Here is a 25,760-nt window from a genome sequence, read left to right on the forward strand (position 1 = left end):
GTTTTTTGTTTTTTTTTTAAATGTGGCTTTTAAATGCTAAAAGAACAAAAAAAAATTTCCAGTTCATATACTGAATAATTCAACAGCTCTGCAGACTCTTGGCTGCTATAACCTGAGTGGAGTCTGATAAAAATTCATGAAGATTTAAATTCTCAGTTATCAAATAGCACCATGACATGATGACTTATATGAAGCTTCAGTTTATAATGGAATAGGATCACAAAAGAAGATTTTTCTGTTAGACATCATCAGTTAATAGTTATTACTTTCGATGTATCTCATGGCGGACACAGATTACTGATGCAAAAATTAAACATCTTCTGTGAAAGCTAATTTCCCTTGTCATCTCTAAAAAGAACACATCTTATTTCTGTGACATCCCTAATTCCAGGCGATGCACATAAATTAGTTCGGTATTTGAAATTTTGTAATAATGACTAAGCTGTTATTCCTAGAGTCCTGTGCGGATACAAAAATGTGTATCTGCATCCAATCTGAAAAAATTGTCTGTGGATATTCACGGATTTGCGGAGCTCTACTTATTGTGGCCGGGCTGAGGCTCTGAGGCATCCCCCCTCCCAGCCAGAGCTGGGTTGAGGAGAGCTGCGCGGGCAGCTGTGGGAGTCACAGACCCTCCACCTGTCCTCGGCCAGGCGGGAAGCGTGAGTCACATCCAGGGGCTGCTCTCAGCTCACCCACCCCCCGCACCCTGGGAAGGTGGAGGGTCTGCTGCAGCTCCCCATGGCTCGGCTCCACAGTGGCCTGGCCGGGAGGGCGGGGCCTCGGATGGGAAAGAAGAGGAGGAGAGGGAAAGGGGAAGGCCCATCCCCACCCCCCCCGTTCCAGTGCCACTAGTCATTGCTGTTTGGTGACCTGTGGGCTGCTTACCGCCCCCCCGCCCCAGGGAAGGAGGAGGGTTCGCAGCAGCTCCTCACAGCTGCCTGCCCAGTTTTTATGAGGACTGGGCTTCAGCTCCGAGCCCTCACTGCCGCCCCCCGGCCACAGCCAGATCGTGGAGTGTCACACTGGCAGCTGTAGGGAGATGCAGCGGACTCTCCACCTGCTGTGGAAGATAGAAGTGGCTCAAAAGACATCTTTGCCCACTCGTGTCCCAGTCTTGTACCAAACACAGTTTGGTCAGTCCACAGAATCAGTCCCCTAGAGTCAAATGCTAACTTAGATCTCAAGTGAAAATGAGTCTCAGTAACAGTACACTCTACCTTCAGGTACATGCAATACACTTCACAAGAGCTACAAGGGAACCTCTAATTTAGCACAGAGGTATTTACACAGTGTGCTAAATTGTGGCTTCAAATCACAGCCAGGGGGTAAAAAGTGGCATGGAGATGCACCATCTCAGTACAATTTTTCAATGCATTGTGCCTAACTCCAGCTCCCCTAGTGACCCAATTACACGCTCTGAAAGGTAAAGCCTGTGCCTTCTTCCACCGAGACAGGCCAGCTCCCAGGCCATGCATGGTTTCACGCACTGTAATTAGCCTCCATTATAGGAGCAAAAGGGGGAGCAGGGATTTGTTCATCCACATAGAGCTAATAAGAATCTAGCCAGCGATGTGATACTAAGAAATCCTGTTCTTGTTACTTGCTTACACTTTCTTTCATTAAAAAAGTAGTCCTTACATGAAAAATGATTAAGAATTCTTTCAAACATTCAAATCAACCCTGAAAGTTTAAGAATGCTAAAATCTTGTCAGTTTTTACCTCAGTTCTAGGTGATTAGAAGGGGCATGACTAAACTGATATTTTAGAAGCAGCAAAGAATCCTGTGGCACCTTATAGACTAACAGATGTTTTAGAGCATGAGCTTTCGTGGACGAAGTGGGTATTCACCCACGAAAGCTCATGCTCTAAAACGTGTTAGTCTATAAGGTGCCACAGGATTCTTTGCTGCTTTTACAGATCCAGACTAACACGGCTACCCCTCTGATACCTGATATTTTAGTTATGTCAACTGGTAAACAGTTAAATTCATCACCATGTCCGTAAGTTTTATGCATCAAGCATACTGTTTCCATTCATTAAAGAATAATGTAGATATTTTACACAGCATTTACTTACAAGAAGTAAAACATCTGTATCACGTTCAATCATAGAAACTAGCAATGCAAAGGTTTTTAGATTATCCTGACCATCCCCCTACAAACGCAGGTTTAAATCACCTGTATTTTACTGCTATTTGAAGTCAGACAATTCAGTGATTTCCAGTTTCACTGTATTGGAAACACTTAACTTGAATGTTACTTGCAGGAATTTTTAAATAAAACAGTTCTAGGGAATGTGCTAAACATCTCACGTCACATGGTTAAGAAAAGCATTCAACACGTAGAGATTTTACACTCACTTTGTGTTCTTCTTTTTCAAGTCCCCCCGAAGTCACAGATTGCCAGCTCCCATTCCAAGTGGCACTGGAGGATGCAAAATGCTGCAACTCCCCAGCTCAGATAGGGAACTGAACACAAACCTGACCTTCTCTAGGATGGTTCCATGCAAGTGCCTTTTTTTAAATATATGGCTTGGTTTTGTAAATATACTGAAAATATATAACTTTAAATCCTTTGTGATAAAGCTTTTGAAAAAATGTTAGTAAAATTGTGCCATATAGTTTAAAAAAACAACAACAAAAAAACCAGCACTTACCTGAGCATTCACAGGCTAGGTCTATGTCCCAGGGCAGTTTGCCACTGGTGGTGATGTTGCCCGCATATTCTAAATTAGAGCACCATTTAGAGAGGGAGTTGGGGAGCCTCAAGCAGAATGCAAAAAGCAATTTAGAAAGAAGTTACATGTTGAATGCTCCTCTTCACCCCTGCTGCTTAAGTCAAGTAGCATTTAATTAGACCAAAATACTTCCATGTCACCCACAGTTAAGCCACCCGATTTGTGCATACTACTACTGACTTGTCTACACACTAGTTGTACCATTTTAAGTATACCTGTATTCATACCAGCACAGTTAAAGTGGCGCAGCTCTCCTAGCACAGATGTAAAAGTCGGTATAGTTATTTCCGTGGGGGAAGGGGAATAAGCTAAACCAGTACAAGACACCTTTATAATGGCATAACTATGTCTTCAACTAGGGACTGTACTGGGATACCTATTTTAAGTAAAAAATAGAAAAAAAAATCACTCCCTAACCAAAATAGTTATAGCAGTACAAATCTGTATGTAGCCAGGTCTCAGACAGAGAGTAAAAGATGCTTTAAAAGTCCTAAGAGACAGTACATATACTGTAGATTAATCCGGAGACTATGGTAAATAAATACATATTTGTCTGTGCTTTGTTTTTTGTGCAAAGAAAATAGTTACACAAAGTGATGCACTCTCAATTACATATTAGAGAATTTAACAGAGCCATTTTTCTAGATATTGGTATTTGAAGTAGTGGAAAATTTGCCTATGAGTACTTCAGTCACTCCCCCACAGAAGGAAGCTTTCACTTAAATCACTAATGATGGTGCATTCTCTCAACCTTAAAGAGTTTCTTTTCCCTATATCATAGCAAGATTTCTGATCAGTTGCTTTATGCTCACTGTCCGTTCTTAGGTGGAACTCCTGAAGAATGGTGGCAGAAGTGCTCAAAAAAAAGATTGCGGAATTTACTCCCTTTCAGAGCCTTAGGTTAGCAATCTTTAGATTACATCTTTTTAGCTATCCTCATTATTACTGATACATATAGGGCTTTTGGGAAATGGGTGGGTTAATAACTACAACAGATTGGGATTCTATTCTCTCTGCATTGTGGAAAATGCCTAAGTACTATTTTTTTAAATTTTGTATAGCATCTAGATGGTATAGCAAAGGACACCAAATAAATGTGTATAGATCAAACACTGGACTCCCTGGTTAGTTTTAAAAAAAGTCCTTACTCCAGCACAACTCCTAACTAAAAGGTGCTTTCCCTGAGGGCTGAGTAAAAATTGAAGTAAGGACTTCAGGCTTTGACCCTATATAAAATAAAAACACTTTTCACTGCATAAAAATGGACAAAGGTTAACCACATGTTAAATATGGGTAGCACATTCTGCTTCTGAAATGCCACAATTGCAATTGCAGTACTTTAGCTGGGGGATCAGCAAGAACAAAAGATTGCTCTTGTAGATGAGAGCAATATGTTTTCTGTATCTACAACCTACAACAAAGGTTGGGCTTCTACTACTGTGAGGAGCTGGAAGAAGAGTCTGCGTAAAAAAAACCACCTGAATATACTGCTTCATCTCAATCACGACCTAACAAGGCAAAGGTGCTTACTTTGTGTAAGGAACAATGCAACAATGAAATATATTGCTTTGCTAGAGAGAACATCAAAAGTGAGTTTTGAGGGAGAAGAGAGGGAATAATATCAGTTAGAGAGATTGTGGCTAACAATTTGTAATTACAAGCAAGGAAAGTGTATATGAGAGTTCTGTTAAAAAAAACCAAACACCTCCAATACCCCAAACCTCTGCCCCTTTCTAGATCCATTTTTTTTCTAAAGGTTATGAAATGGTTGGTTAACTTTTCTTCCCTCCACCCCCATTTTTGTGCACCACCAGGGTCCTGAAGTGCCAAGATATCAAGAGAGTTCATGTCCACTCAGTATTGCATGTCCACCCAGAAGCACAAAGTATTGAAAATATATAGCTCTTGCCTTCAGGAGGGAAGAGACTTCCCACCTAGATCAAAACAATTTCATGAGAAAAAAACAGGAAAAAAACCTGGGGAAAGCAGGAAAAGATGCAAGTTCAAGAGAAATCCTGGACTAATAATTTCCATTTCCAATGCCCAGCAGGCTAGAATGATTCAAATCAAGGAGATTTTAAATCACCAAGTAGAAAGCCTCAAGTTAAAGAATTGATTTTAATCTACTTTTCCATTTGTACTTCAGTTATTTTCTAAAGAAAGATGTATTCTCATTAGGTAATATAAACCATTAAATCACCTTGATTTAAAACTAAATAAATGAGCCTTTAACTAGATTTGGTACATCTTGTTGCTACCTAGCAGGGTGCACTATAACTTTATACATTTATTTAAGCAATCATATAGCTTAATATTTTCAGATTCTTATTAATTGTACATTTTTAGTATGTTAGAAAATGGTGAATGATATATTGCTTATTTCCTAGATAATTAACTCTTTGCTCACGATTTATGTCAAGCTGCATTAGGATGGTAACAGGAATTTAATAAAGCCCACAAAATAGCATATAAAATATATTATTATTAAACAAAACAAGCCCTTAACACAGTACATGACCTACTGTGCCATCTTTATAAAGCTCAACTCAAAAGACAGAGGTTTCCCCCCAATTCTATCTTTATATAGAAAAGCAGCCTTTAACTCAGTTTTAGATAGAAGCTCATGGAGTCAGCATATTTATTTTTTATTTAAAATGTTTTAAAAGATTATAGTAAGTTTAGGTCTTAATATATTTCATATTAAAATTCAGTTTTCATTTAAAACAGGTTTATAAAAAGAAAAATGTATTAATATTTAAACAAAATCATTAAAATCTGGTTTAAATTAAAAACATCAAATTTACATCAGGTGTTGAGAGCTGCTAAGTGCACCCATAGAGAGATACCTACTCCTTTCAGTGGTAGCTTGTAACAACTCAAGAATTTGGGGCATGGCGTGGAAATAAAAACTCTGTGCCCTTGTCTGGTACAAAGCATCTTATCTGTCCTCTTAAGAGTGGAGCCCATTACTGGCATATGCCAGACAGCTTTGATGGGCTCCAACATGACTTCATCAATACCTTATTAGACTCAACACTCTTAAGATATCCAGGAGCTTGTGAGGTATCTCTTCCAGCGGGACCTAGAGTGTGTCAGCAACCCTCCTTAAATCCTGAAACTGCCTGTAGTAATCAAGGTGGAGAAGGAGAGGCAGGAGCAACCTCCTCAACAGGAGATTAAAATATGACTGTTGAGACGAACAGTACAGTTGGATCCATCTCTTCTCCCTCCTCTTCCACTGGCTCCTGCGGAAGTTCAAGCTCTTCTCTGAGAGAAGGATGTTGCATACAGATACTGATTCAGTGTCGCTTTTGTATGAATCCCATGGCCCCCAATAAGACTGTGAGAGGAATCAAATATCAGTGCAAAGGTAGCTTGTCTTGTGAGATTCTGAGAGTGCCCAGGAAATTCTGAATCTTCTGTCTGGGCTAACATTGTCTCTGAGGATCCATCAGTGACATCCAAACTCCCCTGAGGAGAAAAAGGTAGATGCTGCTTCGAATGGCAGTGCCGTCAGAACTGTGGATGGTGACCTCCCACAGCTAGTGGATGGGACAGGAATGAGCTTCTCCTTTCATACCATCCCTGGACTGATGGAATCAGGATCAACTTAGTAAAGACTGCATCCAGTAAAATGGGAAACTCTGGATTTGGAAGAATGATAATGCCCGTTGGGGTCATATATCTGTCTCCAGTTGTGGAAGGTTGAGAGGGACTGTTCTCCCTAGGCATCACCTGAGCTGGTGTAGATAGACTTGTCCATGCTGATGCCTCTTTGTTGGGACATGGCAGTGGATTTCTCTCTAGCTTTCTGAGAGGTCTCCTACCTTCACGATGAGCCTGAGGAGGCCTTGGCTCTATTCCTGTCCACCCCTGTGTCAGAGATCATAGTACTAGGAGGCAGGCTCCTAAGCATCTCTTCCCATTGCACAGGGGTTCTGCTGGCTGAGTTCAGACTGAAGCCTCATTGCATGATCCACCAGATCTTTTATAAAAGTCTATACTCCTGTACCTGGAAGATCCAGCTGGAAAAGATCAACTAAAGCTATGTGACATTCTCCAAGGCAGCAGAAACACTTCCAATAGTCATTGCTGATCAGGAAAGTCCTGACATAGGAACTACCATTCTTTAAGCCTGGAAATTTGGGCATAATAGTCACTATATGAGGGAGAGGAGGGAAAGGTAGGGGAGGAACCCCTGAATCTTAACTAGCTAGATAACATAAAAGCTACCACTAAAAATGATCTAATAAGGACTAGCTTTACAATATTTACAGGAAAAACACTGAAGAGGAACTTCATGGACAGAGAAGGGTTTCATCTCAGGCCATGCAGTGGCAGAAAGGAACTGGGGAGGGCCTTGGTCCACATCACCCCTTATAACATTGGTTAAAGCATGAGGAAAAGAAGGGCACAGGTGAGGACTAACAGACTCTGCTAGCAAAAATCTTCTGCCTCAGGCACATGGCGCACCTGTGTGATCACAGTGGAACACATACAGGTACCACCACTCAAAGGAAGGTAGTTGGGCCCTATTGTGAAATTGAGGTACATCCTGTGGCCCAGATAGATGTGATATGAAAGTATGTATCCTGCAAGTCAAGAAACATGAACCAGTCTTGAATTTGGAGAGATGGGATGATGGAGACAAGCATTATCATCCTCAACCTGAGATGGCATATGTATTTGTTGAGTCTCCTTTGATATAGGATAGGACAAAGACCCCCTTTCTTCTTTGGGATTGGGAAATATCAGGCGTAGAAGCCCTTCCCTTGAATTCCTTTGGAAGATAAGAACTAGGGGATCACTCACCAAGATTCCATCTTGCTGCTACATGCAGTAAGAGGGAATTATGGGAGGGTCAAAACCACTCCACCCTTGATGTCCTTGCATGGGAGCATGAGACGACACAGGGCACATGCGCAACCCCAATGGATACTTAAAAAATCTTCAGTCTCATATGTATGCACACCAACAGTGGAATCCACACCAATGTTCTCGCTACATTTTTTTTGTACTGAGTGGGCTACAAACTACACTAAGCACTACATTTTTGTCCTTGGGCAAGCTTTCCCTGCCACAAGCACCATCATTTTTTTTTCCAAACAGTGAGGGATGTGTATACGTAGGGTTGGGGATGGGGAGAATGTGCAGGAGATGTTGCCCTAAAGTGTCCTCCCCAATCTCTCACATGGGTCCCTGTCCCCAGAATTTTCTCCACAGCAGTCATCTTAGGAGCCTGGCCAGGAGTCTGAGGCATCAGACCACACCTCCTCCATGCCAGGGTTTCAGATCTCCCCCCTGCCAGGTGTTCTCACAAAGAGGTCCTGGCCACAGTTCCCTCCTGGGTCACCTCTCAGCAGCAGCAATGGACACATTTCTTGTATTGAACTGCCAGGTGGGCAAGACTGTGGAGGGGTGTTCTCTGCTCACCTGATTAGCCATCACAGAGCTCAGCCAGGTCCCTCACTTGAGGTCCTGCACAAGGGACACTCCAACTGTGTCCATGATACTAGAAGCACTCTCCCTCACACACACACACACACACACACACACACACACACACACACACACACACACACACACACACACACACACACAGAGTGAAGAGGCAGTGTTCCCCACCCCCCGTCAGTGAAGAGGCAGAGTTGCATGCACTGTCACAGTGGGAGGGGGAACAAGCAGAGCAGGTTCTTACAGGGCCACACCACAGCCCTGCTGGGGCCACAGAGAAGAAACATAGCATGGTTTCTGATCTGTGCTGTATATACACGGTTGTTGCATGGCTGTGCAGCTTACAAGGAATGTTGATCCACACTGACACACACTCAAAGTACTAGTAATACATACATCAATCTCCAGATGGGAATTTCAAAAACAGAGTCCTGGCCTAACTTTTTGTACACTGAAGTCAATAGGAATTTTATCATTGACATCAATATGAGTAAAGCTAGGCTAGCACTTGGTGTTTCTGAAAATCCCACACTTCATCTCTGAATTAGTATTAATATGTATTGACCCAGAACATAAATGCTAGCTTTGGCTTTGTCTGTCAAGGTTTGTCTTTTGGGTCAATAAATCTTTATGTTCAGTCCATCAGAGGAATAATGGCCAGCATTCTCTTTTCACAAGCACAACAGCCAACAAGATCTTTGCCTTTGTCCTGGCTTTCCCTGTCAGGAGTAGCTATTGAGTTCTTGCCACAGGGCAGAGACCACTGCTCTTGTGGTCACCATTGTCTTTCCTGCTCTACTGGCCTTTTTCCACGTGCAAGGAGGCAGCCACTGGTGTCAGCAGCAACACCAGAATGTACACACAGTCCCCCAGGGTCTGGGTCTCCAACTTCTAACCCATTTGAAAACTGTCCCAGGAAAAGAGTTTCCAATGCTAGCAGCTATGCTAAATTCAATATCTACATATTCTAGCTGGAGCACTAGCCACAGCCATAGTTAATATTGTCAGAGTGTTTCCATTCTATGATCTTGCTTTCAGAAGTGTATAGCTTTCTAAACATTTATCTTTCACAATGAACAGTCTATGCTCAGTTACTGCCCAAAGAGTGTGCTTTTTTTTTTTAAAAGGAAAAACTGAAAAGAAATGCTATTCCACTTATAAAAGTGCCAAAACTAGGGGGGAGAGAAAGTAATGGGTAAAGAGGGATAGAAAGTTGAAATTTGGCAGGTAAATAGTTTTTTCAGGAATAAAGGTGTCTGTGTTCTTGTGAAAATAGTTTTTGATTTGGCTGAATTAAGAGTTCTATAATTTACATGAGTTAGGAGTTCAGACTTGTGAACTAGCTAAATGATGGAACTTGTTAAAAATATTTCAACACTCTAAATGATAGAAGGCTACACTGTGCTTGCATGCATAGCTAATTAAAGATCACAGTATGAAAGTAGTAAGCCATGCCTCATTCAACACACAAGGAGACAAGGGGTTCATAATGTTTTCCATGTGACCTGGCACTGTAAACAGTTTTGTGCATGAGGCATCTTTTTCAGCATCACAGCATGCAAACCTGATTTTTCTTCTGATATTTTGGGGCCACCTACCCAAATATTCTAGGCAAATGTTAAAGATTAAAGACCAGATTGTGTAACCTCTACTCATAGTTTCAATGGAACTACTGATGGAGCAACATGTTACTCAAGGGGAATATGGGTGACATAATTTGGCCCTAAAAAAAGAGTCCATGCAAAAATACAGTATATTAAGAGAATATTAAATCTGCGAAGTTAAGCATTCATGATTCAGGAATGGCAAACTTTAGGCTGCATATGCACACGTTTCATGATTACAGCCAATTTCTGGTGAACCCCATTCATAACAGCTATTAACTTCTAATTATTTCTGGGATTGAGAATTTTAGACAAGATCAGGTGAATAGGTATTTCTTGAGTTGACGACAGCAAGCCCTTAAGGTTTATTTCAAACTCCTAATATTCCCATAAATAAATGAGTGGCACCAATTGTACATGTGAGCTAGAACTGAGAGGAGAGATCTTTTCAATTCCTTATTATGTCTGTCAAAAATTAACATCAGATATAATGAGCATTTTTATATCCAATATACTTATGATCTATCAGTCACCATCTTACTCCAGTTCTGCATCGTTTTGTCTATTTTAAGATATGGAATAAGTTTAAAAGGAAGAGAGTTGGACGCCAAGATACAGCATCCTTTTATTAGAGGCAATTTTACAATGAGCATAGCGCAAATACTATTCTGAAGGAAATTTTTAGTGAAGCAAAAATATCTATATATGCTTTTTTTTTACTACATCATTACTGTGAAATTGTTTAGCGCCAGTAAGCCCAGAATGTAGCCAATAGAGTCTTAACGTGACTCACTGACACAGTCCCCTTTAATATGGGGATGTAGCCCTGGGTGCTTATGTGTCAACATATATTGCTCCATCTAGATGAGAGTAACTTTCACTATTCTAACAAGTGCTGCTCAAACAACTCCATTTCTGGTTATGTGCAGTGCTCAGCTTCCTTCTGGAAAGTTGTGATCCTATTTGGGCAAAATTTGCTGTAGCCTACTATTCATAACCTACTTAAATGTAACTATGTATCAAAACAATATTAGGGAAGTAAATACAGTAATGCTGCCATTAGTGTGTATCTAATTGTGATAACACCACCACACGCAAGGTAAAAATAAGCAGCAAGTGCACTAACTGTTTTGTTCTGAAGAGGAAGCATCTCAGCAAACAATAGCAGCACAAACTATAACTACATCAGCTGCTTAAGAAACCTTGACAAATGATAACCTGAAGTCTGAGGGTCCTGTGAGGAGCCCTTAGGGGAAGACTGATCAGAGGTGGAGGACTGTGGTGCTGAACCCTCAGCTAGCTCTCGCTGTCTCTGTTGTTCAGCCTTCTTAAGCCTCAGTCGCTGCAGGCCCCTACGGAGTATAGCTAACTCAGGTGCCAAAAATTCTGACAGACAGGGGAAAAAAAAGGTGGAAAAGAAAGAGGCATAGAACATACAATCAAAAGAACAAATGACTGAAAAGCAAGGCAACAGATACTATGAGGAATAAAAGCAAAGTATTTCTTTTCTATGGCAGCTTATTAAAGTGCAATAATTAGAAGCATAAACAAAATGTTTATTTAAATTTGGGTTTTTCCCTTTCTAAATGCATGAATCACAGGATGTATGAAGTTCAGTTTTCATGCTACATGCTGTCCTCCGTACCCCCAACCATTTAAGCGATTAACTGAAGAAAAATTAAAAATGAAATATACCAAGATAGATTTAAAATAAAACAAAAACCCTGAATTCATCTTTTTACATGTTCCTGGTATGCCTAACCAAATTAGTACTCTCAGTAAGTGGAAAAAGTTATGCAACCTTAATCCATGAGCTAAAACTTCAAAGACACTTACTTTAATGGTTTTATTTTAAAATGTCATTTTAACCAAATAGTTATATAATCCCACCTGCCATTAGGAAAAAAAAAATACCTGGGAAGGGGATTATGGACAGGGGTGACAGATGTCCAAGCAGAAAGCAGCAATTTTTAATATTGTTAACTATTTTCTGGTAGCCTTCAACTTATACACTCCCAGATATGAACCTTAAAAAAAAAATCTGGAAACACTGAACTAGATCCATAAAGAGGTACCTCAAAAGGATCACCAAGGTTTCCTGCTACTGGCCTTTTAGCACTAATCTCTCTTTAGATATCATCTTAAATACTTAACTATTCTCACCATGCCCTCTTCCTACTATTTGCCAGCTAAACACTTTTCTGTCAGGTACTAGGCCCATCTCTGATTCATTGGTACTTGCTGAAATCGATCATTACTACCCAGGAGTTTAAATTGTTTCTCCTTCTTCCCTGGCTCTATTCAGGTTTCCTCTGGTCTTGGGTTCCAGTGTCCCTTGTCTAACATCACTTCTGAATATTAACCAATCAGTTGGTGGCTGATGATGAAATGTAACAGGAAAGAAAAAGGAAAATATATATCCAAAAGGACACCAGAATGCAAAACAGATATGCCAGGAGGGGTTGTCAAATAACAGAAAACCTAGTAACTTGGGGAATCAAAGTTCCAAGTATGTTTTAATTATTTTTTAAATTAATTCTCAATTGTGGCTAAAACTGCAGTTTCCAGTATTTGCTTAAAGGATTCAGTACCACTTAGCCCAGAAATCATGGTTATTTAAAAGTTATTAAGAAGTTACCCCTCACATTTTAAAAGGACTGATTTTTCTTGTCTATGAATTTCTGCTTTACTAAATCTTTTAACAGCAGTGAGAATCTTCAAGCAGAAGTTCAGCTTGCCAGCAAGTGGAGTCAGAAAACAAAATAAATGCCAATGGCACTTCCCCAGTTCAAAATAAGGTAGAACTTGCTTAAAATCGGGACAAACCTATGGATTCAATTTTGTCCCAATTAATCTGACCATCTAATACAAAGAAAATGTATCCAAAAACACGATCAATGTGTGCGTGTCTCTCTGCCACTCAGTTTATGGAAATAAAGTCTGATTAACATTTTATATATGGGTTGTTGCATAAAATTGAGTAGTTTACAATTTATCACTAGTTTAAAACAGCAGCACATTAAAATTAATATTAAAACCATCACAATAATGGACATTTCCTAGTTTATGTTGAGTGAGACAGACAGAGCAAAAACCAAAACTAGTATGTTCATTTTATACCCACTTTAACAACTTTTTGTAAGTGACAGGACAATAAAAATCTTTATCAGCTATGATTTCTCTCAAAGAAACAGAAGATTAATTTCAATTTTAAAGTTAAAAGTTTCCAGTGATTTGTCTCACTACAGGAGCTTTAACAATGATCCAACAACACATTTGAGATGTTTCAACTGTACTTCTCTAACAGAATATAAACAAGTTTCAGATGAAATGGCTAATATGACAAAGATCCCATTTTGTATTATTTTTGTGCTGGCTACTGTCTCTATAGATTGTTTTTCAAAATGTAAAAGAGCAAGAGTATTTCTGAAATAGGAAGTCAGGCATTCATTGTATGACATACTTTGAGGACAACACAGTATGCAAAGGACTTAAATATGTAATATGATTCAAATAAATAGTAATAAAATCTTTGGTTTTCAAAGGGGAGGTTAAAAGCGACAAAGAGTCCTGTGGCACCTTATAGACTAACAGACGTATTGGAGCATAAGCTTTCGTGGGTGAATACCCACTTCATCAGACACAGAGGAGGTTATTTCAGGTGCCTGAAAGAAATGTAGAAAATTATAAAACAGAACAGTGAAAGTTACTTGCTTAATAGTCCATTCTCCTGTTCCCTCATAAATCATGCTCTATTTCTGTGAAAGTCACTCTGATCCATAACATGGTGACTGCCCTCCGTTTCTTAACACTCACTAAAACTTTTCTGTCCTCCTCAAATGAACATCCATCATTGCCCGCGCCAAACTGATGGCTGAAACATCTTTGGCTTTTCCTCTCAAGGTTTCCAACTCTCCCCACCCAATCATCTCTTCCCTTTAGGTTTTGCAACCTTCTTCTGTTTGCCTTTCCTCCTCTTCACCATTATAGTCAAAATACTGCTGTTACAGACCTCTTTTTCCTCTCCTGTCACTCACACCACTGCATGGCCTACCACCCTGCCTCTTAAATTCTCCATCCCTTCACGATCCAACAGACCTCCTACACTTCACACTTCATTTCCTTCTACTTTCCCTTCTCACTCTCCATGTCCCCCTCTCATTCCTCCTGCTTTACTGCTACCACTTCCTCCTTCTCAACTTTATGCCTTCTCTGTAACTGCCTCTTGCTCCTGGAACACCCTCCTGGACCCAATCTACCAAAAGCCCTCTTCTTCCTTCAAATGTCTCCTTAAAACCAAGTTCTCCTAGGAAACTTTCCTGTCTTCTCCTCAGCAATAAGTTTTCCATTCACTCACTTTCCTTCATTATTTTTCTGTGTCTTGCCTATCTTAGACTAAGTTCCTTCGAGCAAGGAATGTATCTTCTGCATGTTTGTGGAACTAACTCTAAAGGCATGGTGTTCTACAAGTGATCTGTAATAAATAGATTAAAAATATATACAAATAGAGTTTGGTTTTAAATTCTGATGAATGTGGGACTATTCTGGGTTGTTTTTTTAAAAGCAATCTTTCAGTATTTAACATCATACAGTTAAATGTTCTTTACTTCAAGTCACTTCCTGAGTGAGCAGGTACAGCTGTAGATACTAACCACAGAATCATAGAACTGGAAGGGACCTCAAGGGGTCATCTAGTCCAGTCCCCTGCACTCATGGCAGGACTAAGTAATATACAGACCATTCCTGACAGGTGTTTGTCTAACCTGCTCTTAAAAATCTCCAATGATGAAAATTCCACAACCTCCCTAGGCAATTTATTCTAGTGCTTAACCAGCCTGACAGGAAGTTTTTCCTAATGTCCAACCTAAACCACCCTTGCTGCAATTTAAGCCCATTGCTTCTTGTCCTATCCTCAAAGGTTACGGGCAACAATTTTTCTCCCTCCTCTTTGTAACAACATCTCTCTATGTGCAACTTTACCATCTCAGTGAATCATGTTATTCCTGACCAATAAGTTACTATTGTAATCACGCCTGCAGGAGAGATGCTGGTTATTCATATTCCTAACAGAACTAACATTTGAACATATAATTCAGGAGCAGTGTAAGAAAAACGTCTCTGGATAAGACAAAAAACGGAAATCCTAACCAGTTGTGGTCAAAGATCTCATTAAACATAAATACAGTAGGTTTAAAATGTCCATTGCCCTCAAAAGTCATATGATCTTTCACATCTTCTGATGTGAAGTCATATGATCTTTCACATCTTCTGATGTGAAGCAATCTTCCATTAATTTTTCTGGTGAAGGTTGCTTAGTTCCCTGTTTGATAGGAATCTGACATTGGAAGTGGTGCAAAGAGAGAGAAGGGGGATGTATTGGGAAATAATGGTATCAGTTGGACTCCACATGCTGGCATGAGAAACTTTTACCCAAAGTTTCAGACTTACTCAGAAAAATACAGAAGGAAAAATTTGTTCAAGTGAGTGTGCATTCTGTAGAAGAGATGTCAGAAAAATGCTGGTACAGAACTACATAATGCAGGAGGAGATTCACTGTAACAGTTGTCATTATGCAACCCACAAAGTTTAATAAAGTAGCCTGCAGCAGTTCTCTAACAGTAGGTGCAGCCATGGGGACGACAGGCCCCAATATACATTGACATATAATGAACAAAGCAAAATGACAGTCAGATCAATACCAGGATTTGTAGACTTTGGTGGCCATCTCTCTGTATCATACATGAGGGTGACTGAAATCTGCTGCATTTTATGTATAGCAGAACCCTTGAGCTTTTGACAACTTGTGAATATAAACCTTGGTTGTCATAGTATCAGCATCAATATGTTGTGTGCAAAAGCTATAGGTAACTGAAAGCCCCTGATATTGAGTAAAATGGGTTCCTGACTTTCTCATTTATTAGAAGAGATGAACCACACTTCAGTTGGACTGAGTAAAATTGTTGCTGTTTGCTTTAGGGAAAGTTAACTGGGATACCAGACTAATATTGGTATATTTGAAAGTTTTGGTTTTTTTTTAAATTACCTTTAATAAACATCCATTTATATCTTGAATGTCTCTTTCTTCCATGTTTTTAAGCAGCAGTGCTGGCCTGCCCCTTTCTGATAATGTCCCAGAGGGTCTGACTGCAGCAGCCATAGCACAGTGAATGGCACTCTCTCTTTCCTCTTATGGCTGCTTCTCAAAGAAGATTAGGAGATGGGGAAAATCTCATCTCTCCCTCATCCCAGCACATCCACTCAGGGCCTGGGAGAGTTGGAATCAGTCATCTCCTCCAAGGACAGCAACACACAATGCCTGCAATAAGTACCAGAAGAGAGAGGGTGGACCTTACATAGTACTGCCTGCCCCAGATTTTCAAAAATCACAAGTCAAGCCTAAAAAAAAATCATGAGATTTTTTAATAATAATTGGGGGGGGGGGAGGGATTATTTGCCTTCTAGTTTCTCAACCTTTTGGGTGCACTCAGGTCTCATCTTCAAGCTTTTCTCTATAGCCATAAAGACTAGAAACTTTCAGTTAAAAAAAAAAAGTAAGCTGAGATTCTCATGTAAACACATGACTCTAGCAGCTGGGGCTCTAGGAAACACACCAGTTATTCAGAGATTTGTGAGAAAATTGTGGTAGTTGGCACCACCTCTTGCAGGTGGTATTCCTGGCCAGCTACTATGCACCCACAGGGATCCAGGACAAACAGTGCCTCTTCTGCATATTGGTGTAGAGGGGTGTGCCTCAGCCTTGTAGCTCTCTCCCACAAAGAGATCATTGATATTAACTACTAGGCTAAATTCTCCTTTCATTTACGCCAATGTAAATGTAAATCTCCATTTAAGACAATGCCGCTACTTCAGTTACAATATTAGAAGTGAAAATAGAACTTAGATTATTAAATGGAACAGAATACTTTACAAGGTGAGCCCTGTCCATCCAGATACTTTCAACAGGCAAAGCAACACTGCCCTAGTTGATTCTAGCATGGCTTCTATAGGTCCTGGGTGTATATACTGGCTGAAACAGATATAACATTCCAGATTTCCATTGATGAGCAAAAGATGACAGATTTTGCTATTCACTGTGTTGGAGCTACTGCAGCCAAATCTCAGCAGGAGGGGAAGGTTATCTACTTATATGTCATGAAGAAAACAGTTAAACAATACAAAATATAGAGTTTTTCCCCCCCAAAAAAGTATAATTAATTTTTAAAAACAAGATTAGTAATTTTCCTTGAGATTCTCTCTTTGGGAAAGTATATTTCTTTATAGCCACACTTGAGAGTATCCGGTAACAATAGAAATATCTAATCTACACTCATGACATGCATGACCTCAACAAGACTATAAATCAACTACCAAAAATGTGTCAAAAATAAAATTGTAGTTTGTTATTTAAGTAATTTGATAAACCATGGCATATTGGATGGATTTCTCCTCACCAGATTGATGGAGTGTAGGATGAGTAGAGGCCTCCAAAGATGGTCTTTGTTCATTGTCAGGTGAGGATAGTAAGGATGTGGAAGGGGGGGTTTCTATTGAGGAAGATGTTGAGGGAGCTTGTGCTGACATTGTAGAGGATGAAGAGGATGGAATCTGTTCAGGACCATCCACTTCCATTGCAGTCTCTGATTCAGCACTTGGTGGTATGTTGCTAGTAATGGAGGCATCTGGTCGACTGGGTCCACCTTTGGAAAAAAAATAGCAAATGCACATTTAGAGAAAGACCCTTTTGTATGACCATTTAATATTTTGCAAACATAAAATGTTCTGTACTGTAAATATACTAAAACTACAGTTTGTGCCCCAGAAAGCTTCCAATCCAAAAGATCTTGTACATCCAACCTCCCTCTTTCATGTAAAAAAAAAAATCCTTGTACTATCAACAATTCGGTTTATCCTTACTAAAATAAGTTATCACCTCTAGACCGAGATCTTCCTCGTCCTCGGTTGCTCTGCGCAACTTCACTAGCTTCTTCAAACCATCTTGATAGCATGTCTGACATCCGCTGCATCAGTGAGACATTAGGACTTTGCTCCCCTGTAAAAATAAAGTTATTGAAATTTTATTTGCAATTTTGTAAAGAATTCAAGAGACCCTTTTCTTTTTCCACATAAAAATATAGTACTGAAGTTATAGATTGGTATTCTCAGAGTGAAATCACTTTTTCAGAGTAACACTAAGTTATTCTAACTCATATAGAAATTTGAACATGGCAAACTAAAAAACCCTCAACTTTCATTCTGCTTCGCAATTAAATTGGAGTTTCCCTATATCTGACTTTCTGTAACTGAGTTCCACCGTATTCAGTATGAACACTTGTCAGAAAAGTTGAGAGGTCAGCTGTTTCAGATTCCCACAATTATTACGATTGTATTTATTATTAAACAGGACATTTTTACTAGATAATACCTTCAAAGCAGGAAAAGTGATTTACTGATTATTCCACTATCTAATGTAAGTGGTAGGAGGGAATTCAAATTTCCACCAATTTCACTTGTTGCACAACTGACATGTATCTAGGTTAGTAGATGCTGTATTCCAGACCACAGTTAAACATATTATTTGTATTACAATATTGCCTAGAAGCCCTAGTCATGCACCAGAACCCCATTGTACTAGATGCCAAACACACAAAACAAAGACACAGACTGTTAACCCTTTGGGGTGGAGACTAAGCATGAGACAAAATATAACAGATGGATAGATAAGCGGGGGATTACAGGGAAACAATGAGACAACATATTGGTCAGCATGATAGGCAGTTTTCAGCAAACTTGCAATTCAACCCTTGTAAAAAATTTTGTACGAACCATGACAAAGGAGAGTTTTGAGGAAGGATTTGAATGTGGATAATGAGGTAGCTTTGCAAATGTTTAAAGGGAGTGCCTTTCAACTGTGGCAAGCAGCATGGGAGAAAGCATGAGGGTGTTTGAAAATTTTACAAGTGGCCAGTGGAAGCTGGCATCATCAGCAAATCTGAGGTGAATATTGACAGCTTGATAGCAAAAGAGATGACAGGTAGGATGGCGATTGACTGTGATGGCCCTTGAAAATGAAGACAAGTAGCTTGTGTTTGATGTGACAGAGAAGGGGGAGCAGTGAAAGGATTCAAAGAGAGGGGTGACGTGGTCAAAGTGACAGACTAGGAAAATGATCTTTGCAGCAGCATTCTGGATGGATATGAGTGGGGCAAAACTGCATTTGTCACAGCTAGAGAAAAGGACGTTGCAGTAACCAAGATGCGCGACGAGAGCTTGCATGAGAGTTTTAGCTGTGTCGATGGATAGAAAGGCTGTAATTTTAGATATGTTATACAGAAACAAACAGCAAAATTTAGATATAATCTGGATGTAAGGACCCAGAGAGAGGTCCGAGTTAAAGATAATACTCAAGTTATGGGCCTGAGTGACCAGCATGGTGATGATGTTGTCCACAGTGTTTGAGAAAGGGGCTTGGGCAGAAGAGGGAGATTAAGAGCTCTTCTACAGACTGAGCTTGTAGCTAGACATTCACAAGAATAAGTCAGGAACACAGGCCAAGATTTTAGTTTGGACAGGAGACAGGTCTGCAGAAGAGAGGTAGATCTTTGTTGTCAACATAGAGATAGTAGTTCAATTTGTGTTTGCAGATGAAATTACCCAGAGATAAGGGGTAGAGGGAGAAGAGAAGGGAGCCAATGACAGAGCCCTGTGGAAGCCCTGAAAAAAGATCAAAGGAAGATGAGGAGGACTGTCCAAAAGACACAATGAAGGAGTGATTATAGAGGCAGGAGGAGAACCAGGAGAGGACAGTGTCATAGAACCTAAGACAGACATGATTCCAAGAGGAGCATGGTCAGCTGTGTCAAAAGTGGCTGACAAGTCAAGGAGGGTAAGGATGGAGAACTGGTTCTGAACTGTAGCTATGAAGGAGTCATTTTCTTTGACAAGAGTGGTTTCAGTAGAATGCAAGGGACAGAGGTTGGATTGAAGAGGAACTCCAGACAGCAATTGTAAACAGCGTGTTCAATGAGCTTAGAGATTAAAGGAGATCGGGTGACAGTTGGAGAGGCAAGTGGGCTCAAGATTTCGTTTTGTAAAATGGGAGAGATTAAAGCATTTTTGTATTGTGAGGGGGAAAAGCCAGAAGAGAGCAAGAAGTTAAGGAGAAAAGTAAGGTAGGGCATGAGCACAAGGAAAATCAGGAGATGGGATGGAGTCCACCAAAACAACTGGAGGGGTTAGAGGAGGAGGGTAGATAAGAAAGGCAATGGATATAAGGTGGAAGGATGAGGTAATAAACAGATAATTTAGCACAACAGAAGTCTCACTCACTTTCCTAACTAATACAATGTAGCTGCTGTCCCCAGCACATCAGCCACTATTTAGCTGTATCAGATGAGAGTCAAGGTGCTGAAGCTGCAGCCTTAGTGAAAGTAGCATCTTTGAACTAGCCATAGCTCATATAGGGGGCCGAGTGAAATGGAGAGAAGAAAGGAAACCTATGGAGTAACAAGGGAAGAAATATTCAGACAACCTCGGTGACAGGAAAAATGAGGTGGGTGGAGTTGTAGTCCCCGAATTTGATATACCTGCATGTATCCCAGAATTTGGCAGTACTGCAGTCAGCCATTTTGTATGTTCAGCCACTGCCAACTGAAACCCAAACATCACATAGCAAGGAAAATCTTAGGCCCTGAGAGGCAAGGTCACACATCTGCATGTTTGCAGCTCTGCTAATCAGAATGGGAGGCTGGGACAGAGGTTAAGGTTTCATGAAAATAAAAGGAATGTGTTGACAGATGGCCTTGGTTTTAGGCCCCTCTGATGTAAGTTTTATTCTTGTTATGATTAGAAATGCTTTGCTGATAATGAGAATAATGAATTGTCATTGGCTATTGCTAAGAAGATTGTTAGCCTATTAGGGGCTATTATGAGTTACAGAAGATTCTCAGAGTTACAAAAGCCTTAGGAATGGAGGTTATTCATAACTCTGAACAAAACATTATAGTTATTCTTTTGAGTTTGCAACTGAACACTGACTTAATATAGCTTTGAAACTTTACTATGCATAAGAAAAATGCTGCTTTGAACCATCTTAATTTAAATGAAACAAGCACAGAAACAGTTTCCTTACCTTGTCAAAACTTTTTTTTTAAACTTTCCCTTTATTTTTTAGTAGTTTACATTTAACACAGTACTGTACTGTACAGTATTTGCTTTTTTTTGGGTCTCTGCTGCCTGACAGCATACTTCCGGTTCCAAATGAGGTGAGTGATTGACCAGTCAGTTCGTAATTCTGTGGTTCTACTGTATGTGCTTTGTTTGGAGAAAACGTATAAAAAGTTTAGTTAGAAAGTGTGCTTGGGAGCAGTCCGAGGAAGTTTTCTTTGGCCAAGGATCTGACATCTAAAACTCCCCATCAGCTGGATAAAAGCTGGCATCTGGAAGCCAAGTTGTTGATCCCTTGAAACCATCTTAACTTAGGTAAATATAAAGGTTTAAGATGCTCTGAAACCTACTGTGACAGCATGCGTGTGTGTTTGGCGTGCATGCTTAAAATCTAATTAAAAAGTAGTTTGTATCAATTATATCTAGGGCCCTACCAAATTCACAGCCATGAAAAATGAGTCATGGACCGTGAAATCTGGTCTCCCAACCCGTAAAATCTGGTCTTTTGTGTGCTTTTACCCTATACTATACAGATTTTATGGGGAAGACCAACGTTTCTCAAATTGGGCTCCTGCCCAAAAGGGAGTTGCGGGGAGGGGGTCACAAGGTTATTTTAGTGGGGTCGTGGTATTGCCACCCTTACTTCTGTGCTGCCTTCAGAGCTAGGCAACTGGGGAGTGGCAGCTGTTGGACGGGTGCCCAGCCCTGAAGGCGGCACCCCACCAGCAGCAGTGCAGAAGTAAGGGTGTCAATACTATACCATGACACCCTTAATTCTGCACTGCTGCCTTCAGAGCTGGGTGGCCAGAGAGTGGTGGCTGCTGATGGCCCAGTTCTGCAGCTAGGAACGCAGAAGTAAGGGTATCAATACCATACCATGCCATCCTTACTTCTATCCTGCTGCTGGTGGCGGCTCTGCCTTCACAGCTGAGCTCCTGGCCAGCACCCGCCACTCTCCAGCTGCCCAGGTCTGAAAACAGCACTGTCACCAGCAGCAGCGCAGAATTAAGGGTAGCCCTCCTTACAATAACCTTGCAACCCCTCCCCCTACCACCACAACTCTTTTTTGGGTCAGGACCCCTACAATTACAACACAGTGAAATTTCAGATTTAAATAGCTGAAATCATGAAATTTACTATTTTTAAAATCCTATGACAGTGAAATTGGCCCAAATGGACCATGAATTTGGTAGGGCCCTAATCATATCAGATGGAGGAACTGCGTCCCCATTGATTTATTCCTGACACCGCCTGGAGAAAAACAGGAAAGTTACCACAGTGAGTGCAAACAAACAAACAAAAAAAATAGACCTACAAGGGAAAAAAGTATTTTCTGCAAAAACATGAGTTTTCCTAATTTTCAAAGGTTTGTGTGTTGAGGTACATACAAGTGTCTTCCTGTGACCCTGAATAGTCTTTTGATGGGGCAAAAAGCAGCAAAGCGTGTGATGTATTTTAAGATACTTAAACTTTTGGACAATTTTAAAGCATATCTTTTTATCGCAAAGCTTCACAGAATTTACTTCCATTATTTTCTTGGTTTCTTGATTTCCCCCCCACCCCCCATTTCCCGACACTTTTTTCCTAAACTTCTTGTTGACAAAGTTGCTAGGCTCATGTGCCTAAAGACTTTTTAGCCATGGATTTGGAACATGTGCCTAGGTGTCTACAGCACACAAAAAAAGAAAGGCTGTACTTTAAGCTATTACTCCTGTAATTCTTGTAAAATAAAACAACTCTGCAATTGTTTAGAAATGTTTGAAAGATTTTTTTTGCTGAAAAAAGAATGGACATCTGAGGCAGCAAAAAGATAAGTGGACTTGCCATTGCTCTGAATACCTGTGAGAGCTGCCTAGACAAATGGCCCCGAGGAAGAGGAGAGGAATGTCAGAATCACACGACAAGCCACAGCTGGAGTTTTTCATTTTTCTTTGTTGCTTCTCTTTTTCTAATGTTTGTCAGTTTTGCTTGGTTCTAAAAACACTTGCTGCAGAGGAGGGAAGTAGGATGAACGAGAGAGTGTTTTCAGTATCCCTCTCAAACCTCCGATCATCTGGAGATGAGAAGTGACTGTTTATGTGAGAAGCTAGAGGGACAGAGAGACTACAGGGTCATGGGAAAGGTTTTAGGCAAAAAGAGATGGACACAAAGAGTGGTTTTTCGAAGCAGGAAGAGGTGAGTGGAAGAGAAGACCTAAAGGAGGAGATGAGAAAAAAAGGACAGGGATTTTAGGAAGAAGGGGAACTAGCATAGCCACTTTTCAAAATCTTTTCAAGCCAGACCATTGCTGATATGAGAAAGCAGGTAATCAAAAAGAGAAGAACAGTGGAAAAAAGTAACAAGAAATTTTTTTAAAAAATGTAACTGCCAAGAGGAGAGGATGCAGACAGAAGGTGAGGAGCAAGAACCAAGTAGGAGCTGTAGCCAAGAGGTGATATGGTAAGAAATAAAGCTAAAAAATGAGTGGGGCCTATAGAAGTCTGGAGTATAAAAAAAACAAACAAAAAAAACCACACAAACACGCGTGAAGATGAGAGAAGAGATCATTATGGATATGCAGATGAAAATGCACTAAAAGGGGAAGATGTCATTAATGAAAGACAGCAACTTTCCCCAACCTTTCTAACTTAAAATGCAATAGGATCACTGTTTGCTGACCCTACTTTATTACTGGCAAAGCAATTTTTGGACCTATTAGCAGCCTGTATTAACTGCTTCTGGGTCCAGCAACTGCGTAATACTACTTTACAGATCTGGAAGCATAGGCATCAAAATTAAATGACTTGGCGACTGTCACTAATGAATCAGTGGCAGAATCAGGATTGAAACACTATTGTTTTGATTCCTAGTCCAGATTTAATTATTACACAGTATTTCCTCTTGTAGCTTTAGCAAAAAGTAACACCACATCTACATTAAGGAAATTCACACTGGTGTAACCTTAATTCAGTAAGTCTTAGTTCACACTATTAACTGCACTGATGAGAATTTCCCTAATGCAGACAGCGCCTAAAATTTACTACATTCAATACAGCAACATTTTTCATCTTATGTTGAACTATAAGTGAAATATTCTAAAATTTGGTATGATCCTTAAAAACTGCAGATAATTATGTTTTAACACTTTATATATTTCAGGAATACTAGAAACAACAATTAAAATAACCACACATTACCATCTCTCTCTCGTTCACTCTCAGGCCTTGCTCTTGGTCCTGTATCTGACCAATCCCCTCTTAGTCTCAAACGTTTAACAGGAGGTTGCCGTAACTAGAAAAATAAAGATAAGCAATGGTATTATATATATATTAAAAAAAACGGGTTACCTACCTTTCCTAACTGTTATTCTTCGAGATGTGTTGCTCATGTCCAATTCATTCTAGGTGTGTGCGCATCCATGTGTACAGTTGGAGATTTCTGTCTTAGCAGTATCTGTAAGGTTGGCTATGGCCATGCTCATGCGCTGGTCTATTAGGTGCCGCCGGCCCTACATCCTCTCAGTTCCTTCTTGCTGGCATCTCCGACAGAGGGGCAGCAGGGTGGGTAATGGAATGGACATGAGCAACACATCTCGAAGAACAACATTTACGAAAAGGTAGGTAACCGTTTTTTCTTCTTTGAGTGCTTGCTCATGTCGATTCCATTCTAGGTGACTCTCAAGCAGTATTCTTGGAGGTGTGCTTGGAGTTTACGGTCTTGCAGCACTGCTCTAGCAAAGCCAGCATCATCCCAGGCCTTCTGGGTAAGTATGTAATGGGATGTGAACATTGGTGGCCCTACAGCTAGGTACGTAATGGGACGAGCAGGTGGCCCTATAGATGTCCCGGATAGGCACTTAAGCTAGGAAAGCTGCCAAAGAGGCTTGTGCCCCAGTTGAATGGGCGGTTACGATCGCTAGAGGGTGCACCTTTGCCAGATCCTAGCAGCAGCGAATGCAGGCAGTGATCCAAGAAAAAATTCTTTGAGCAGACACCGGACGACCTTTCATCCTGTCAGCCACTGTGACAAACAAGTGCGTCGACTTACAAAATGGCTTGGTCCTTTCAAGGTTAGCGCCCTCCTGACATCTAGGGAATGCAACCTACGCTCATCCTCTGACTTATGCAGCTTTGGAAAAAAATAAGTAAGTAAATGTCCTGGCCCATATGAAACTGAGGCCCTCCTTGGGCAGGAAAGCTGGGTGTAAAAGACCGTATAGGGCAGTTCTGAGGTAAGCACCCTAATCTCAAAGACCCTGCAGGCAGATGTTATTGCAACCAAGAACACAACCTTCCAGGAAAGGAGAAGGAGAGAGCAGGAAGCCAGAGGCTTGAAGGGGGAGTTCCGTGAGCCATGACAGCACAAGATTCAGGTCCCACAGAGGGACAGGGTCCCTGACATGTGGGTATAGGCACTCAAGGCCCTTAAGGAACCTGGCAGTCATGTCCTGGGCGAAAACCAGCCTGCCCTTGAGAGGCGGATAGAAAACCGAGTTAGTGGCCAAGGGGACCTTATTAGATGAAAGGGACAGGCCTTGGAACTTGAGATCCAGAAGGTAGTCCAGGATTAACTGTAGCAAGGCCTGCTTGGGCCGAATGCCTTTATCCGACGTCCAATAGGCAAACCGTTTCCATTCGGCCAGGTAGGTAGCTCTGATGGATGGACCTGTTGGACACCGGACAAGCACACTCCTGCTCCTCTGCATTTAACAATGCAGCAGACAAGCCATCAGGTGCAGCACCGCCAGGTTTGGCTGTAGAAGATTGCCGTGGTTTTGGCAGGTCCAGCCTGAGCGGTAGCTGTAACAGAGCAGTCACAAGA

The 25,760-nt window shown here is 40.7% G+C and overlaps 1 protein-coding gene across 5 annotated transcripts in view; it reads right to left on the reverse strand.

Moving 5' to 3' along the window:
- The window catches only part of DCAF6 (DDB1 and CUL4 associated factor 6), a 177,900-nt gene that overhangs the window by 75,157 nt on the left and 76,983 nt on the right, over positions 1 to 25,760 (reverse strand). For 3 of the 5 annotated variants that reach the window (XM_045001955.1, XM_045001954.1, XM_045001956.1), the window contains 4 exons: positions 24,137 to 24,230; positions 17,728 to 17,847; positions 17,249 to 17,494; positions 11,016 to 11,183 (listed from right to left, as the gene is read on the reverse strand). In XM_045001955.1, the coding sequence (XP_044857890.1) occupies positions 11,016 to 11,183; positions 17,249 to 17,494; positions 17,728 to 17,847; positions 24,137 to 24,230 (628 nt within the window). The remainder of the gene's footprint in view (positions 1 to 11,015; positions 11,184 to 17,248; positions 17,495 to 17,727; positions 17,848 to 24,136; positions 24,231 to 25,760) is intronic. The other 2 variants (XM_045001957.1, XM_045001958.1) reach the window with 1 other exon arrangement.

This window comes from Mauremys mutica, chromosome 1, assembly GCF_020497125.1.
Source record: "Mauremys mutica isolate MM-2020 ecotype Southern chromosome 1, ASM2049712v1, whole genome shotgun sequence".
Taxonomy (NCBI): domain Eukaryota; kingdom Metazoa; phylum Chordata; order Testudines; family Geoemydidae; genus Mauremys; species Mauremys mutica.